This window comes from Ascaphus truei, unplaced genomic scaffold (genome assembly GCF_040206685.1).
Source record: "Ascaphus truei isolate aAscTru1 unplaced genomic scaffold, aAscTru1.hap1 HAP1_SCAFFOLD_512, whole genome shotgun sequence".
Classification (NCBI taxonomy): Eukaryota; Metazoa; Chordata; class Amphibia; order Anura; family Ascaphidae; genus Ascaphus; species Ascaphus truei.
In genome coordinates, this window is record NW_027456843.1 from 206,996 (window position 1) to 224,326 (window position 17,331).

The window sequence follows — 17,331 nt, forward strand, 5'->3', positions numbered from 1 at the left end:
TGGGGGGAGAGAGGGGAAGGGAGAGGATGGAGGGAGAGAGAGAGAAGGGGAAGGAAGGGAGAGAGAGAAGGGGGAGATAGGGTGAGAGAGGGGAGGGAGAGAGAGGGGGAAAGAGGGGAGAGAGAGTGGGGGAAGAGAGTTAGATAAGGTGAGGGAGAGAGGGTGAGGGGAAGAGAGGGAGAAGGGGAGTGAGAGGGGGAGGGGGAGAGAGAGGAGGGGAGGGAGAGAGAGGGGAGACAGAGAGGGGGGAGGCGGGGGAGGGGGAGAGAGACGGAGAAGAGAGAGGGAGAGAGACGGGGAAGATAGAGGGGGAGAGAGAGAGAGCGGGAGGGGGGCGAAAGAGAGGGGAAGAGAGAGGGAAGCGATACAGGAGAAGAGAGAGTGGGAGAGAGAGAGGTGATGGGGAGATAGGTGATGGGGGAGAGAGAGGTGATGGGGGAGAGAGATAGGTGATGGGGGAGAGAGAGGTGATGGGGGAGAGAGAGATGTAATAGAGAGAGAGAGGTGATGGGGGAGAAATAGAGAGGTAATGGGGAGAGAGAGAGGTGATGGGGGAGAGAGAGAGGTGATGGGGAGTGAGGTAATGGAGAGAGTGAGAGGTGATGGAGAGAGAGAGGTGATGGGGGAGAGAGAGAGGTGATGGGGAGTGAGGTAATGGAGTGGGAGAGAGGTGATGGGGGAGAGAGAGAGGTGATGGGGGAGAGAGAGAGGTGATGGGGGGAGAGAGAGGTGATGGGGGGAGAGAGAGAGGTAATGGAGAGAGATAGAGAGGTGATTGGGGAGAGATAGAGAGGTAATGGGGAGAGAGAGAGGTGATGGGGAGAGAGGTGATGGGGGGAGAGAGAGAGGTGATGGGGGGAGAGAGAGAGATAGGTGATGGGGAGAGATAGAGAGGTAATGGGAAGGGAGAAGTGATGGAGAGATAGAGGTATGATGGGGAGAGAGAGGTGATGGGGAGAGAGATGTGATGGGGAGTGAGGTAATGGAGAGGGAGGGAGGTGATGGGGGAGATAGGTGATGGAGAGAGAGAGGTGATGGGGAGAGAGAAGTGATGGGGGAGAGAGAGGTGATGGAGAGAGAGGTGATGGGGGAGAGAGAGAGGTGATGGGGAGAGAGAGGTGATGGGGAGAGAGAGAGGTGATGGGGGAGAGAGAGAGTTGATGGGGGAGAGAGAGGTGATGGGGGAGAGAGAGGTGATGGAGAGAGAGGTGATGGGGGAGAGAGAGAGGTGATGGGGAGAGAGAGGTGATGGGGGAGAGAGAGAGAGGTGATGGGGGAGAGAGAGAGTTGATGGGGGAGAGAGAGGTGATGGGGGAGAGAGAGGTGATGGAAAGAGAGAGGTGATGGAGAGAGAGAGGGGTGATGGGGGAGAGAGAGAGGTGATGGGGGGAGAGAGAGAGGTGATGGGGGGAGAGAGAAAGGTGATGGGGGAGAGAGAGAGGTAATGGAGAGAGATAGAGAGGTGATTGGGGAGAGATAGAGAGGTAATGGGGAGAGAGAGGTGATGGGGAGAGAGAGAGGTAATGGAGAGAGATAAAGAGGTGATTGGGGAGAGATAGAGAGTTAATGGGGAGAGAGAGATGTGAAGGGGAGAGAGAGGTGATGGGGGAGAGAGAGAGGTGATGGGGAGAGAGAGAGAGATAGGTGATGGGGAGAGATAGAGAGGTAATGGGGAGAGAGAGGTGATGGAGAGATAGAGATATGATGGGGAGAGAGAGGTGATGGGGAAAGAGAGGTGATGGGGAGTGAGGTAATGGAGAGGGAGAGAGGTGATGGGGGAGAGAGAGGTGATGGAGAGAGAGAGAGGTGATGGGGGAGAGAGAGGTGATGGGGAGTGAGGTAATGGAGAGGGAGAGAGGTGATGGGGGAGAGAGAGGTGATGGAGAGAGAGAGAGAGGTGATGGGGGAGAGAGAGGTGATGGGGGAGAGAGAGAGGTGATGGGGGAGAGAGAGGTGATGGGGAGAGAGAGAGAGGTGATGGGGAGAGAGAGAGGTGATGGGGGAGAGAGAGGTGATGGGGGAGAGAGAGGTGATGGAGAGAGAGAGGTGATGGAGAGAGAGAGGTGATGGGGAGAGAGAGAGGTGATTGGGGAGAGAGGTGATGGGGAGAGAGAGAGGTGATGGGCGAGAGAGAGAGGTGATGGGGGAGAGAGAGAGGTGATGGGGGAGAGAGAGGTGATGGGGGAGAGAGGTGATGGAGAGAGAGAGGTGATGGGGAGAGAGAGAGGTGATGGGGGAGAGAGAGAGGTGATGGGGGAGAGAGGTGATGGAGAGAGGTGATGGAGAGAGAGAGGTGATGGGGGAGAGAGAGGTGATGGGGGAGAGAGAGAGGTGATGGGGGAGAGAGAGGTGATGGGGAGAGAGGGGTGATGGGGAGAGAGAGAGGTGATGGGGGAGAGAGAGAGGTGAAGGGGGAGAGAGGTGATGGAGAGAGGTGATGAAGAGAGAGGTGATGGGGGAGAGAGAGAGGTGATGGGGGAGAGAGAGAGGTGATGGGGGAGAGAGAGAGGTGATGGGGGAGAGAGGGGTGATGGGGGAGAGAGAGAGGTGATGGGGAGAGAGAGAGGTGATGGGGAGAGAGAGACATTAGCATATATATCCCTCTTTCAATTTATTCCCAATTATCATTCAATCATTATCCGGAGGGTCCTAGAAAATATGGCCCCCCCTGCGCCTCCCCTGCGCCTCCCCTGCGCCTCTGCTGTGCCCCCCTGCGCCTCCCCTGTGCCCCCTGTGCCTCCCCTGCGCCTCCCCTGTGCCCCCCTGCGCCTCCCCTGCGCCTCCCCTGCGCCTCCCCTGCGCCTCCCCTGCGCCCCCCTGCCCCTGCCCCTGCGCCCCCCCTGCGCCTCCCTGCGCCCCCCCTGCGCCCCCCCTGCGCCTGCCCCTGCGCCTCCCCTGCGCCCTCCTGCGCCTGCTCCTTCTAAGTCCCCCCCGCCGTTTTGGGGTCGCTGAGCCCTTGTGGCCGCGGCGGGCGATATAAAGATGGCCACTCACAGATTCCGCAGTCATCACAGCAATCGCACACTGAGGAGCTCCACTCCGTCCCGCGGGAGACGGTCACCATCTGTGTGACGGGGACCGGCTGTACTGTCATTGTCTGCATGTCCTGCCGAGAGGGGGGGGGGACACAGGGGTCAGGTCTCTCTAACACTCCCCCTGTATCCCAATCCCTTCTCTCTCCCCTCTCCCTCTCTCTTTCCCCCCACTCTCCCCTTCCTCCTCTCTCTTTCCCCCTCCTCTCCCTCCCCCATCCTCTCTCCCCCTCATCTCTCCCTTTCCTCCTCTCACCCGCCAATTTCCCTCTCTCCCTCCTCTCCCTCCCCCATCCTCTCTCTCTCCCCCTCATCTCTCTCTCTCCCTTTCCTCCTCTCACCCCCCAATTTCCCTCTCTCCCTCTTCCTCCTCTCTTTCACCCACCTCTCCCTCTCTCTCCCCCCTTACTCCTCTCCCCCTCCTCTCCGCTTCTTCCTCCCCCTCCTTTCCCCTTGTTCGTCTTCCTATTCTCTCTCTCCCCCTTCCTCCTCTCTCTCTCTCCCTATCCTCCTATCCCCCCCATTTTCCTCTTTCTCCCCTTCCTCCTCTCTCTCTCTCCCCCTCCTCTCTCTTTCCCCTTCCCCCCCTCTATCCCCATCCTCCTCTCTCTCCCCCTTTCCCTCGCTCTCCCCAACCTTTCTCATCTCTCCCAATCGCTCGCACCCCTTCCTCCTCTCCTGCCCCCATTTCCCTCTTTCTCCCGCTTCTTTCTCCCCTCTCTCCCCTTCCTCCTCTCTCTCCCCTTCCTCCTCTCTCTCTCTTTCTCCCCTTCCCCCCCTCTATCCCCATCCTCTCTCTCCCCCTTTCCATCGCTCTGCCCCCCTTTCTCGTCTCTCCCCTTTCGCCGATCTCTCGGTCCCCCCTTCTCTTCCCCACTCTCCCCTACCCCTCTTTCCACTCCCCCCCCTCTCTCCAAACACGTATAAAACTCCAACACTACAATATGACTTTATATTAGTTAAAATTAGACCCTCTCTCTTCTCCTTCTCTCTCTCTCTTCTCCTTCTCTCTCTCTCTCTCTTCTCCTTCTCTCTCTCCTCCTCTTCTCTCTGTCTCTTCTCTCACTCCTTCTCTCTTTCTGTCTCTACTCTCTCTCCTCTCTTCTCCTTCTCTCTCTCCCTCTTCTCCTTCTCTCTGTCTCTTCTCTCACTCCTTCTCTCTTTCTGTCTCTTCTCCCGTTCCTTCTCTCTCTCTCCTCTCTCTCCTTCTCTCTCCTTCTCTCTCTCCTCTCTCTCTCTTCTCTCTCTCTCTTCTCTCCCTCCTTTGGCTCTCTCGATCGTCAGACTGAATGGATCCAGGAAACCCGCATCTTTTTAGTGGCAGTACCAAGAATCCGCCCCAACCTGTTCCCTTGTTGTATATTCACTGTCCAGGGGACGGGAGGGGGGGGGGGGGAAACCTTTTCAACTCCCCTTTCGCCACGCCCTCCCCCAAAATAACGCCGTTAAATGTTTGCTTAGAAACCTGCAAAGTACAATAGTTGGGAACAGAGGCGATGTGACGTCACGGTTACTCACACGGAAACCCCGCAGCCCAGGCCACGTCCAGCCAAGTCCTACGGTATGAATGGGACGTCCAATGGGGCCCCCATAAGTCACAGAACCTCAAATAAAGTCCTATAGGGATGAATAATATATACGATGGAGGCTGCATCCTATAAACGGAGGAACAGACCCTATAGAAGTCCCGCAGTATAAATGGGATGTATTGTATTGTACGTCTTTATTTATATAGCGCCAAAAGTGTACTCAGCGCTTATATATATACATATATGTTTGAAGATCCATCCTGTTGTGAGGATTCGCCTCGCTGCGTTCCAGATAGTACTTGGAATCCGCTTCTCTCCTCTCCTGATCCGGCTTGTATGACCTTTCTCCAGTCTCCAGTCCTGACCTTGGCTAAGTACCCCGACTATCCGCTACTCTCCTATCCTGATCCTGGCTACGTACCCCGACTATCCGATACTCTCCTATCCTGAACCTGGCTTCGTACCCCGACTATCCTATACTCTCCTATCCTGAACCTGGCTTCGTACCCTGACAATCCGCTACTCTCCTATCCTGAACCTGGCTACGTACCCCGACTATCCGATACTCTCCTATCCTGAACCTGGCTACGTACCCCGACTATCCGATACGCTCCTATCCTGAACCTGGCTACGTACCCCGACTATCCGCTACTCTCCTATCCTGAACCTGGCTACGTACCCCGACTATCCGATACTCTCCTATCCTGAACCTGGCTACGTACCCCGACTATCCGATACGCTCCTATCCTGAACCTGGCTACGTACCCCGACTATCCGATACTCTCCTATCCTGAACCTGGCTACGTACCCCGACTATCCGATACTCTCCTATCCTGAACCTGGCTACGTACCCCGACAATCCGCTACTCTCCTATCCTGAACCTGGCTACGTACCCCGACTATCCGCTACTCTCCAGTCCTGACCTTGGCTAAGTACCCCGACTATCCGCTACTCTCCTATCCTGGCTACGTACCCCGACTATCCGCTACTCTCCTATCCTGAACCTGGCTACGTACCCCTACTATCCGATACTCTCCTATCCTGATCCTGGCTTCGTACCCCGACTATCCTATACTCTCCTATCCTGAACCTGGCTACGTACCCCGACTATCCGCTACTCTCCTATCCTGAACCTGGCTACGTACCCCGACTATCCGCTACTCTCCTATCCTGAACCTGGCTACGTACCCCGACTATCCGATACTCTCCTATCCTGAACCTGGCTACGTACCCCGACTATCCGATACTCTCCTATCCTGAACCTGGCTACGTACCCCGACTATCCGCTACTCTCCTATCCTGAACCTGGCTACGCACCCTGACTATTCGTAACTCTCCTATCCTGAACCTGGCTACGTACCCCGACTATCCGATACTCTCCTATCCTGAACCTGGCTACGCACCCCGACTATCCGCTACTCTCCTATCCTGAACCTGGCTACGTACCCCGACTATCCGCTACTCTCCTATCCTGAACCTGGCTACGTACCCCGACTATCCTATACTCCTATCCTGAACCTGGCTTCGTACCCTGACTATCCGATACTCTCCTATCCTGAACCTGGCTACGTACCCCGACTATCCGATACTCTCCTATCCTGAACCTGGCTACGTACCCCGACTATCCGCTACTCTCCTATCCTGAACCTGGCTTCGTACCCTGACTATCCGATACTCTCCTATCCTGAACCTGGCTACGTACCCCGACTATCCGATACTCTCCTATCCTGAACCTGGCTACGTACCCCGACTATCCGATACTCTCCTATCCTGAACCTGGCTACGTACCCCGACTATCCGCTACTCTCCTATCCTGAACCTGGCTACGCACCCCGACTATCCGCTACTCTCCTATCCTGAACCTGGCTACGCACCCCGACTATCCGATACTCTCCTATCCTGAACCTGGCTACGTACCCCGACTATCCGCTACTCTCCTATCCTGAACCTGGCTTCGTACCCCGACTATCCGATACTCTACTATCCTGAACCTGGATACGCACCCCGACTATCCGCTACTCTCCTATCCTGAACCTGGCTACGTACCCCGACTATCCGATACTCTCCTATCCTGATCCTGGCTACGTACCCCGACTGTCCGATACTCTCCTATCCTGACCTGGCTAAGTACCCCGACTATCCGATACTCTCCTATCCTGAACCTGGCTACGTACCCCGACTATCCGCTACTCTCCTATCCTGAACCTGGCTACGTACCCCGACTATCCGCTACTCTCCTATCCTGAACCTGGCTACGTACCCCGACTATCCGATACTCTCCTATCCTGAACCTGGCTACGTACCCCGACTATCCGATACTCTCCTATCCTGAACCTGGCTACGTACCCCGACTATCCGCTACTCTCCTATCCTGAACCTGGCTACGCACCCCGACTATCCGCTACTCTCCTATCCTGAACCTGGCTACGCACCCCGACTATCCGATACTCTCCTATCCTGAACCTGGCTTCGTACCCCGACTATCCGATACTCTCCTATCCTGAACCTGGCTACGTACCCCGACTATCCGATACTCTCCTATCCTGAACCTGGCTATGTACCCCGATAATCCGCTACTCTCCTATCCTGAACCTGGCTATGTACCCCGACTATCCGATACTCTCCTATCCTGAACCTGGCTACGCACCCCAACTATCCGCTACTCTCCTATCCTGAACCTGGCTACTTACCCCGACTATCCGCTACTCTCCTATCCTGAACCTGGCTATGTACCCCGACTATCCGCTACTCTCCTATCCTGAACCTGGCTATGTACCCCGACTATCCGATACTCTCCTATCCTGAACCTGGCTACGCACCCCAACTATCCGCTACTCTCCTATCCTGAACCTGGCTACGTACCCCGACTATCCGCTACTCTCCTATCCTGAACCTGGCTACGCACCCCGACTATCCGCTACTCTCCTATCCTGAACCTGGCTACGTACCCCGACTATCCGATACTCTCCTATCCTGAACCTGGCTACGTACCCCGACTATCCGATACGCTCCTATCCTGAACCTGGCTACGCACCCCGACTATCCGATACTCTCCTATCCTGATCCTGGCTACGCACCCCGACTATCCGATACTCTCCTCTCCCGAACCTGGCTACGTACCCCGACTATCCGATACTCTCCTATCCTGAACCTGGCTACGTACCCCGACTATCCGATACGCTCCTATCCTGAACCTGGCTACGCACCCCGACTATCCGATACTCTCCTATCCTGATCCTGGCTACGCACCCCGACTATCCGATACTCTCCTATCCTGAACCTGGCTACGTACCCCGACTATCCGATACTCTCCTATCCTGAACCTGGCTACGCACCCCGACTATCCGCTACTCTCCTATCCTGAACCTGGCTACGTACCCCGACTATCCGCTACTCTCCTATCCTGAACCTGGCTACGTACCCCGACTATCCGATACTCTCCTATCCTGAACCTGGCTACGTACCCCGACTAGCCGCTACTCTCCTCTCCTGAACCTGGCTACGTACCCCGACTATCCGATACTCTCCTATCCTGAACCTGGCTACGTACCCCGACTATCCGATACTCTCCTATCCTGAACCTGGCTACGTACCCCAACTATCCGATACTCTCCTATCCTGAACTTAGCTACGCACCCCGACTATCCGCTACTCTCCTATCCTGAATCTGGCTACGTACCCCGACTATCCGATACTCTCCTATCCTGAACCTGGCTACGCACCCCGACTATCCGATACTCTCCTATCCTGAACCTGGCTACGTACCCCGACTATCCGCTACTCTCCTATCCTGAACCTGGCTACGTACCCCGACTATCCGATACTCTCCTATCCTGAACCTGGCTACGTACCCCGACTATCCGATACTCTCCTATCCTGAACCTGGCTACGTACCCCGACTATCCGATACTCTACTATCCTGAACCTGGCTACGTACCCCGACTATCCGATACTCTCCTATCCTGAACCTGGCTACGCACCCCGACTATCCGATACTCTCCTATCCTGAACCTGACTACGTACCCCGACTATCCGATACTCTCCTATCCTGAACCTGGCTACGTACCCCGACTATCCGCTACTCTCCTATCCTGAACCTGGCTACGCACCCCGACTATCCGATACTCTCCTATCCTGAAACTGGCTACGTACCGCGAATATCCGCTACTCTCCTATCCTGAACCTGGCTACGTACCCCGACTATCCGATACTCTCCTATCCTGAACCTGGCTACGTACCCCGACTATCCGCTACTCTCCTATCCTGAACCTGGCTACGTACCCCGACTATCCGATACTCTCCTATCCTGAACTTAGCTACGCACCCCGACTATCCGCTACTCTCCTATCCTGAATCTGGCTACGTACCCCGACTATCCGATACTCTCCTATCCTGAACCTGGCTATGTACCCCGACTATCCGATACTCTCCTCTCCCGAACCTGGCTACGTACCCCGACTATCCGATACTCTCCTCTCCCGAACCTGGCTACATACCCCGACTATCCGATACTCTCCTATCCTGAACCTGGCTACGTACCCCGACTATCCGCTACTCTCCTATCCTGAACCTGGCTTCGTACCCCGACTATCCGATACTCTCCTATCCTGAACCTGGCTACGTACCCCGACTATCCGATACTCTCCTATCCTGAACCTGGCTACGCACCCCAACTATCCGATACTCTCCTATCCTGAACCTGGCTACGCACCCTGACTATCCGATACTCTCCTATCCTGAACCTGGCTACGTACCCCGACTATCCTATACTCTCCTATCCTGAACCTGGCTTCGTACCCCGACTATCCGATACTCTCCTATCCTGAACCTGGCTTCGTACCCCGACTATCCTATACTCTCCTATCCTGAACCTGGCTTCGTACCCTGACAATCCGATACTCTCCTATCCTGAACCTGGCTTCGTACCCTGACTATCCGATACTCTCCTATCCTGAACCTGGCTTCGTACCCCGACTATCCGATACTCTCCTATCCTGAACCTGGCTACGTACCCCGACTATCCGATACGCTCCTATCCTGAACCTGGCTACGTACCCCGACTATCCGATACTCTCCTATCCTGAACCTGGCTACGTACCCCGACTATCCTATACTCTCCTATCCTGAACCTGGCTTCGTACCCTGACTATCCGATACTCTCCTATCCTGAACCTGGCTACGTACCCCGACAATCCGCTACTCTCCTATCCTGATCCTGGCTACGTACCCCGACTATCCGCTACTCTCCAGTCCTGACCTTGGCTAAGTACCCCGACTATCCGCTACTCTCCTATCCTGATCCTGGCTACGTACCCCGACTATCCGCTACTCTCCTATCCTGAACCTGGCTACGTACCCCTACTATCCGATACTCTCCTATCCTGATCCTGGCTTCGTACCCCGACTATCCTATACTCTCCTATCCTGAACCTGGCTACGTACCCCGACTATCCGCTACTCTCCTATCCTGAACCTGGCTACGTACCCCGACTATCCGCTACTCTCCTATCCTGAACCTGGCTACGTACCCCGACTATCCGATACTCTCCTATCCTGAACCTGGCTACGTACCCCGACTATCCGATACTCTCCTATCCTGAACCTGGCTACGTACCCCGACTATCCGCTACTCTCCTATCCTGAACCTGGCTACGCACCCCGACTATTCGTAACTCTCCTATCCTGAACCTGGCTACGTACCCCGACTATCCGATACTCTCCTATCCTGAACCTGGCTACGCACCCCGACTATCCGCTACTCTCCTATCTTGAACCTGGCTACGTACCCCGACTATCTGCTACTCTCCTATCCTGATCCTGGCTATGTACCCCGACTATCCGCTACTCTCCTATCCTGAACCTGGCTACGTACCCCGACTATCCTATACTCCTATCCTGAACCTGGCTTCGTACCCTGACTATCCGATACTCTCCTATCCTGAACCTGGCTACGTACCCCGACTATCCGATACTCTCCTATCCTGAACCTGGCTACGTACCCCGACTATCCGCTACTCTCCTATCCTGAACCTGGCTTCGTACCCTGACTATCCGATACTCTCCTATCCTGAACCTGGCTACGTACCCCGACTATCCGATACTCTCCTATCCTGAACCTGGCTACGTACCCCGACTATCCGATACTCTCCTATCCTGAACCTGGCTACGTACCCCGACTATCCGCTACTCTCCTATCCTGAACCTGGCTACGCACCCCGACTATCCGCTACTCTCCTATCCTGAACCTGGCTACGCACCCCGACTATCCGATACTCTCCTATCCTGAACCTGGCTACGTACCCCGACTATCCGCTACTCTCCTATCCTGAACCTGGCTTCGTACCCCGACTATCCGATACTCTACTATCCTGAACCTGGCTACGTACCCCGACTATCCGCTACTCTCCTATCCTGAACCTGGCTACGCACCCCGACTATCCGCTACTCTCCTATCCTGAACCTGGCTACGTACCCCGACTATCCGATACTCTCCTATCCTGATCCTGGCTACGTACCCCGACTGTCCGATACTCTCCTATCCTGACCTGGCTAAGTACCCCGACTATCCGATACTCTCCTATCCTGAACCTGGCTACGTACCCCGACTATCCGCTACTCTCCTATCCTGAACCTGGCTACGTACCCCGACTATCCGCTACTCTCCTATCCTGAACCTGGCTACGTACCCCGACTATCCGATACTCTCCTATCCTGAACCTGGCTACGTACCCCGACTATCCGATACTCTCCAATCCTGAACCTGGCTACGTACCCCGACTATCCGCTACTCTCCTATCCTGAACCTGGCTACGCACCCCGACTATCCGCTACTTTCCTATCCTGAACCTGGCTACGCACCCCGACTATCCGATACTCTCCTATCCTGAACCTGGCTTCGTACCCCGACTATCCGATACTCTCCTATCCTGAACCTGGCTACGTACCCCGACTATCCGATACTCTCCTATCCTGAACCTGGCTATGTACCCCGATAATCCGCTACTCTCCTATCCTGAACCTGGCTATGTACCCCGACTATCCGATACTCTCCTATCCTGAACCTGGCTACGCACCCCAACTATCCGCTACTCTCCTATCCTGAACCTGGCTACGTACCCCGACTATCCGCTACTCTCCTATCCTGAACCTGGCTATGTACCCCGACTATCCGCTACTCTCCTATCCTGAACCTGGCTATGTACCCCGACTATCCGATACTCTCCTATCCTGAACCTGGCTACGCACCCCAACTATCCGCTACTCTCCTATCCTGAACCTGGCTACGTACCCCGACTATCCGCTACTCTCCTATCCTGAACCTGGCTACGCACCCCGACTATCCGCTACTCTCCTATCCTGAACCTGGCTACGTACCCCGACTATTCGATACTCTCCTATCCTGAACCTGGCTACGTACCCCGACTATCCGATACGCTCCTATCCTGAACCTGGCTACGCACCCCGACTATCCGATACTCTCCTATCCTGATCCTGGCTACGCACCCCGACTATCCGATACTCTCCTATCCTGAACCTGGCTACGTACCCCGACTATCCGATACTCTTCTATCCTGAACCTGGCTACGCACCCCGACTATCCGCTACTCTCCTATCCTGAACCTGGCTACGTACCCCGACTATCCGCTACTCTCCTATCCTGAACCTGGCTACGTACCCCGACTATCCGATACTCTCCTATCCTGAACCTGGCTACGTACCCCGACTAGCCGCTACTCTCCTCTCCTGAACCTGGCTACGTACCCCGACTATCCGATACTCTCCTATCCTGAACCTGGCTACGTACCCCGACTATCCGATACTCTCCTATCCTGAACCTGGCTACGTACCCCAACTATCCGATACTCTCCTATCCTGAACTTAGCTACGCACCCCGACTATCCGCTACTCTCCTATCCTGAATCTGGCTACGTACCCCGACTATCCGATACTCTCCTATCCTGAACCTGGCTACGCACCCCGACTATCCGATACTCTCCTATCCTGAACCTGGCTACGCACCCCGACTATCCGCTACTCTCCTATCCTGAACCTGGCTACGTACCCCGACTATCCGATACTCTCCTATCCTGAACCTGGCTACGTACCCCGACTATCCGATACTCTCCTATCCTGAACCTGGCTACGTACCCCGACTATCCGATACTCTCCTATCCTGAACCTGGCTACGCACCCCGACTATCCGATACTCTCCTATCCTGAACCTGGCTACGTACCCCGACTATCCGATACTCTCCTATCCTGAACCTGGCTACGTACCCCGACTATCCGCTACTCTCCTATCCTGAACCTGGCTACGCACCCCGACTATCCGATACTCTCCTATCCTGAAACTGGCTACGTACCCCGAATATCCGCTACTCTCCTATCCTGAACCTGGCTACGTACCCCGACTATCCGATACTCTCCTATCCTGAACCTGGCTACGTACCCCGACTATCCGCTACTCTCCTATCCTGAACCTGGCTACGTACCCCGACTATCCGATACTCTCCTATCCTGAACCTGGCTACGTACCCCGACTATCCGCTACTCTCCTATCCTGAATCTGGCTACGTACCCCGACTATCCGATACTCTCCTATCCTGAACCTGGCTATGTACCCCGACTATCCGATACTCTCCTCTCCCGAACCTGGCTACGTACCCCGACTATCCGATACTCTCCTCTCCCGAACCTGGCTACATACCCCGACTATCCGATACTCTCCTATCCTGAACCTGGCTACGTACCCCGACTATCCGCTACTCTCCTATCCTGAACCTGGTTTCGTACCCCGACTATCCGATACTCTCCTATCCTGAACCTGGCTACGTACCCCGACTATCCGATACTCTCCTATCCTGAACCTGGCTACGCACCCCAACTATCCGATACTCTCCTATCCTGAACCTGGCTACGCACCCTGACTATCCGATACTCTCCTATCCTGAACCTGGCTACGTACCCCGACTATCCGATTCTCTCCTATCCTGAACCTGGCTACGTACCCCGACTATCCGCTACTCTCCTATCCTGAACCTGTCTACGCACCCCGACTATCCGATACTCTCCTCTCCCGAACCTGGCTACGTACCCCGACTATCCGATACTCTCCTCTCCCGAACCTGGCTACGCACCCCGACTATCCGATACTCTCCTATCCTGAACCTGGCTACGTACCCCGACTATCCGCTACTCTCCTATCCTGAACCTGGCTTCGTACCCCGACTATCCGATACTCTCCTATCCTGAACCTGGCTACGTACCCCGACTATCCGATTCTCTCCTATCCTGAACCTGGCTACGCACCCCAACTATCCGATACTCTCCTATCCTGAACCTGGCTACGCACCCTGACTATCCGATACTCTCCTATCCTGAACCTGGCTACGTACCCCGACTATCCGCTACTCTCCTATCCTGAACCTGGCTACGTACCCCGACTATCCGATACTCTCCTATCTTGAACCTGGCTACGTACCCCGACTATCCGATTCTCTCCTATCCTGAACCTGGCTACGTACCCCGACTATCCGCTACTCTCCTATCCTGAACCTGGCTACGCACCCCGACTATCCGATACTCTCCTATCCTGAACCTGGCTACGCACCCTGACTATCCGATACTCTCCTATCCTGAACCTGGCTACGTACCCCGACTATCCGCTACTCTCCTATCCTGAACCTGGCTACGTACCCCGACTATCCGATACTCTCCTATCTTGAACCTGGCTACGTACCCCGACTATCCGATTCTCTCCTATCCTGAACCTGGCTACGTACCCCGACTATCCGCTACTCTCCTATCCTGAACCTGGCTACGCACCCCGACTATCCGATACTCTCCTATCCTGAACCTGGCTACGCACCCCGACTGTCCGCTACTCTCCTCTCCCGAACCTGGCTACGTACCCCGACTATCCGATACTCTCCTATCCTGAACCTGGCTACGTACCCCGACTATCCGATACTCTCCTATCCTGAACCTGGCTACTTACCCCGACTATCCGCTACTCTCCTATCCTGAACCTGGCTACGTACCCCGACTATCCGATACTCTCCTCTCCCGAACCTGGCTACGCACCCCGACTATCCGCTACTCTCCTATCCTGAACCTGGCTACGCACCCCAACTATCCGATACTCTCCTATCCTGAACCTGGCTACGCACCCTGACTATCCGATACTCTCCTATCCTGAACCTGGCTACGTACCCCGACTATCCGCTACTCTCCTATCCTGAACCTGGCTACGTACCCCGACTATCCGATACTCTCCTATCTTGAACCTGGCTACAGTACGTACCCCGACTATCCGATTCTCTCCTATCCTGAACCTGGCTACGTACCCCGACTATCCGCTACTCTCCTATCCTGAACCTGGCTACGCACCCCAACTATCCGATACTCTCCTATCCTGAACCTGGCTACGCACCCTGACTATCCGATACTCTCCTATCCTGAACCTGGCTACGTACCCCGACTATCCGCTACTCTCCTATCCTGAACCTGGCTACGTACCCCGACTATCCGATACTCTCCTATCTTGAACCTGGCTACGTACCCCGACTATCCGATTCTCTCCTATCCTGAACCTGGCTACGTACCCCGACTATCCGCTACTCTCCTATCCTGAACCTGGCTACGCCCCCGACTATCCGATACTCTCCTATCCTGAACCTGGCTACGCACCCCGACTGTCCGCTACTCTCCTCTCCCGAACCTGGCTACGTACCCCGACTATCCGATACTCTCCTATCCTGAACCTGGCTACGCACCCCGACTATCCGCTACTCTCCTATCATGAACCTGGCTACGCACCCCGACTATCCGATACTCTCCTATCCTGAACCTGGCTACGTACCCCGACTATCCGATACTCTCCTATCCTGAACCTGGCTACGCACCCTGACTATCCGATACTCTCCTATCCTGAACCTGGCTACGCACCCCGACTGTCCGCTACTCTCCTCTCCCGAACCTGGCTTCGTACCCCGACTATCCGATACTCTCCTATCCTGAACCTGGCTACGCACCCCGACTATCCGCTACTCTCCTATCCTGAACCTGGCTACGTACCCCGACTATCCGCTACTCTCCTATCCTGAACCTGGCTACGTACCCCGACTATCCGATTCTCTCCTATCCTGAACCTGGCTACGTACCCCGACTATCCGCTACTCTCCTATCCTGAACCTGGCTACGTACCCCAACTATCCGATACTCTCCTATCCTGATCCTGGCTACGCACCCCGACTATCCGATACTCTCCTATCCTGAACCTGGCTACGTACCCCAACTATCCGATACTCTCCTATCCTGAACCTGGCTACGCACCCCGACTATCCGATTCTCTCCTATCCTGAACCTGGCTACGCACCCCGACTATCCGATACTCTCCTATCCTGAACCTGGCTACGCACCCCGACTGTCCGCTACTCTCCTCTCCCGAACCTGGCTACGTACCCCGACTATCCGATACTCTCCTATCCTGAACCTGGCTACGTACCCCGACTATCCGCTACTCTCCTATCCTGATCCTGGCTACGCACCCCGACTGTCCGCTACTCTCCTCTCCCGAACCTGGCTACGTACCCCGACTATCCGATACTCTCCTATCCTGAACCTGGCTACGCACCCCGACTGTCCGCTACTCTCCTCTCCCGAACCTGGCTACGTACCCCGACTATCCGATACTCTCCTATCCTGAACCTGGCTACGTACCCCGACTATCCGCTACTCTCCTATCCTGATCCTGGCTACGCACCCCGACTGTCCGCTACTCTCCTCTCCCGAACCTGGCTACGCACCCCGACTATCCGATACTCTCCTATCCTGAACCTGGCTACGTACCCCGACTGTCCGCTACTCTCCTCTCTCGAACCTGGCAGGTACCTCACTATTCTCGCATCTCCACCCCTGACCTGGCTTGAACGACTACTCTACATCCTAGGCGCGCCCGCGTGGCTGTGGGTCGGCGTTAACCAATTCCCCGCCTCAGCGCTGCGGTCGCGCTTTGTTTGTGGTGAGCTACGCCTTACACCTATAAACGGAGACACAGGCCTTATAAACACAGACCCTATATCTCATTGGCCTTGAGACACAGACCCTATAAAAGTACTGTAGTATAAATAGTATATATAGGATGGATCTTCGAACATATATCCCGAGACACAGACATTCTCAAAGTTATTGTGAATAAATGGGATAAATAATCGTGAATCTGTCCTATAAACTCAAAGACCCTATACATGTCCAATAAACTCAAAGACCCTATACATGTCCTATAAACTCAGACAAAGACCCTATACATGTCCTATAAACTCAGACAAAGACCCTATACATGTCCTATAAACTCAGACAAAGACCCTATACATGTCCTATAAACTCAGACAAAGACCCTATACATGTCCTATAAACTCAGACAAAGACCCTATACATGTCCTATAAACTCAGACAAAGACCCTATACATGTCCTATAAACTCAGACAAAGACCCTATACATGTCCTATAAACTCAGACAAAGACCCTATACATGTCCTATAAACTCAGACAAAGACCCTATACATGTCCTATAAACTCAGACAAAGACCCTATACATGTCCTATAAACTCAGACAAAGACCCTATACATGTCCTATAAACTCAGACAAAGACCCTATACATGTCCTATAAACTCAGACAAAGACCCTATACATGTCCTATAAACTCAGACAAAGACCCTATACATGTCCTATAAACTCAGACAAAGACCCTATACATGTCCTATAAAC

The 17,331-nt window shown here is 54.6% G+C and overlaps 1 protein-coding gene across 1 annotated transcript in view; it reads right to left on the reverse strand.

The window, feature by feature from the left end:
- The window catches only part of LOC142485021 (cornifelin homolog), an 11,115-nt gene extending 6,777 nt beyond the window's left edge, over positions 1-4,338 (reverse strand). The window contains exons 1-2 of the mRNA XM_075584251.1: positions 4,184-4,338; positions 2,995-3,106 (exon numbers count right to left, since the gene is read on the reverse strand). Coding sequence (XP_075440366.1) covers positions 2,995-3,103 — 109 coding nt within the window. The 5' untranslated portion in view covers positions 3,104-3,106; positions 4,184-4,338. The remainder of the gene's footprint in view (positions 1-2,994; positions 3,107-4,183) is intronic.
- Between the last annotated feature and the right edge of the window lie 12,993 nt (positions 4,339-17,331).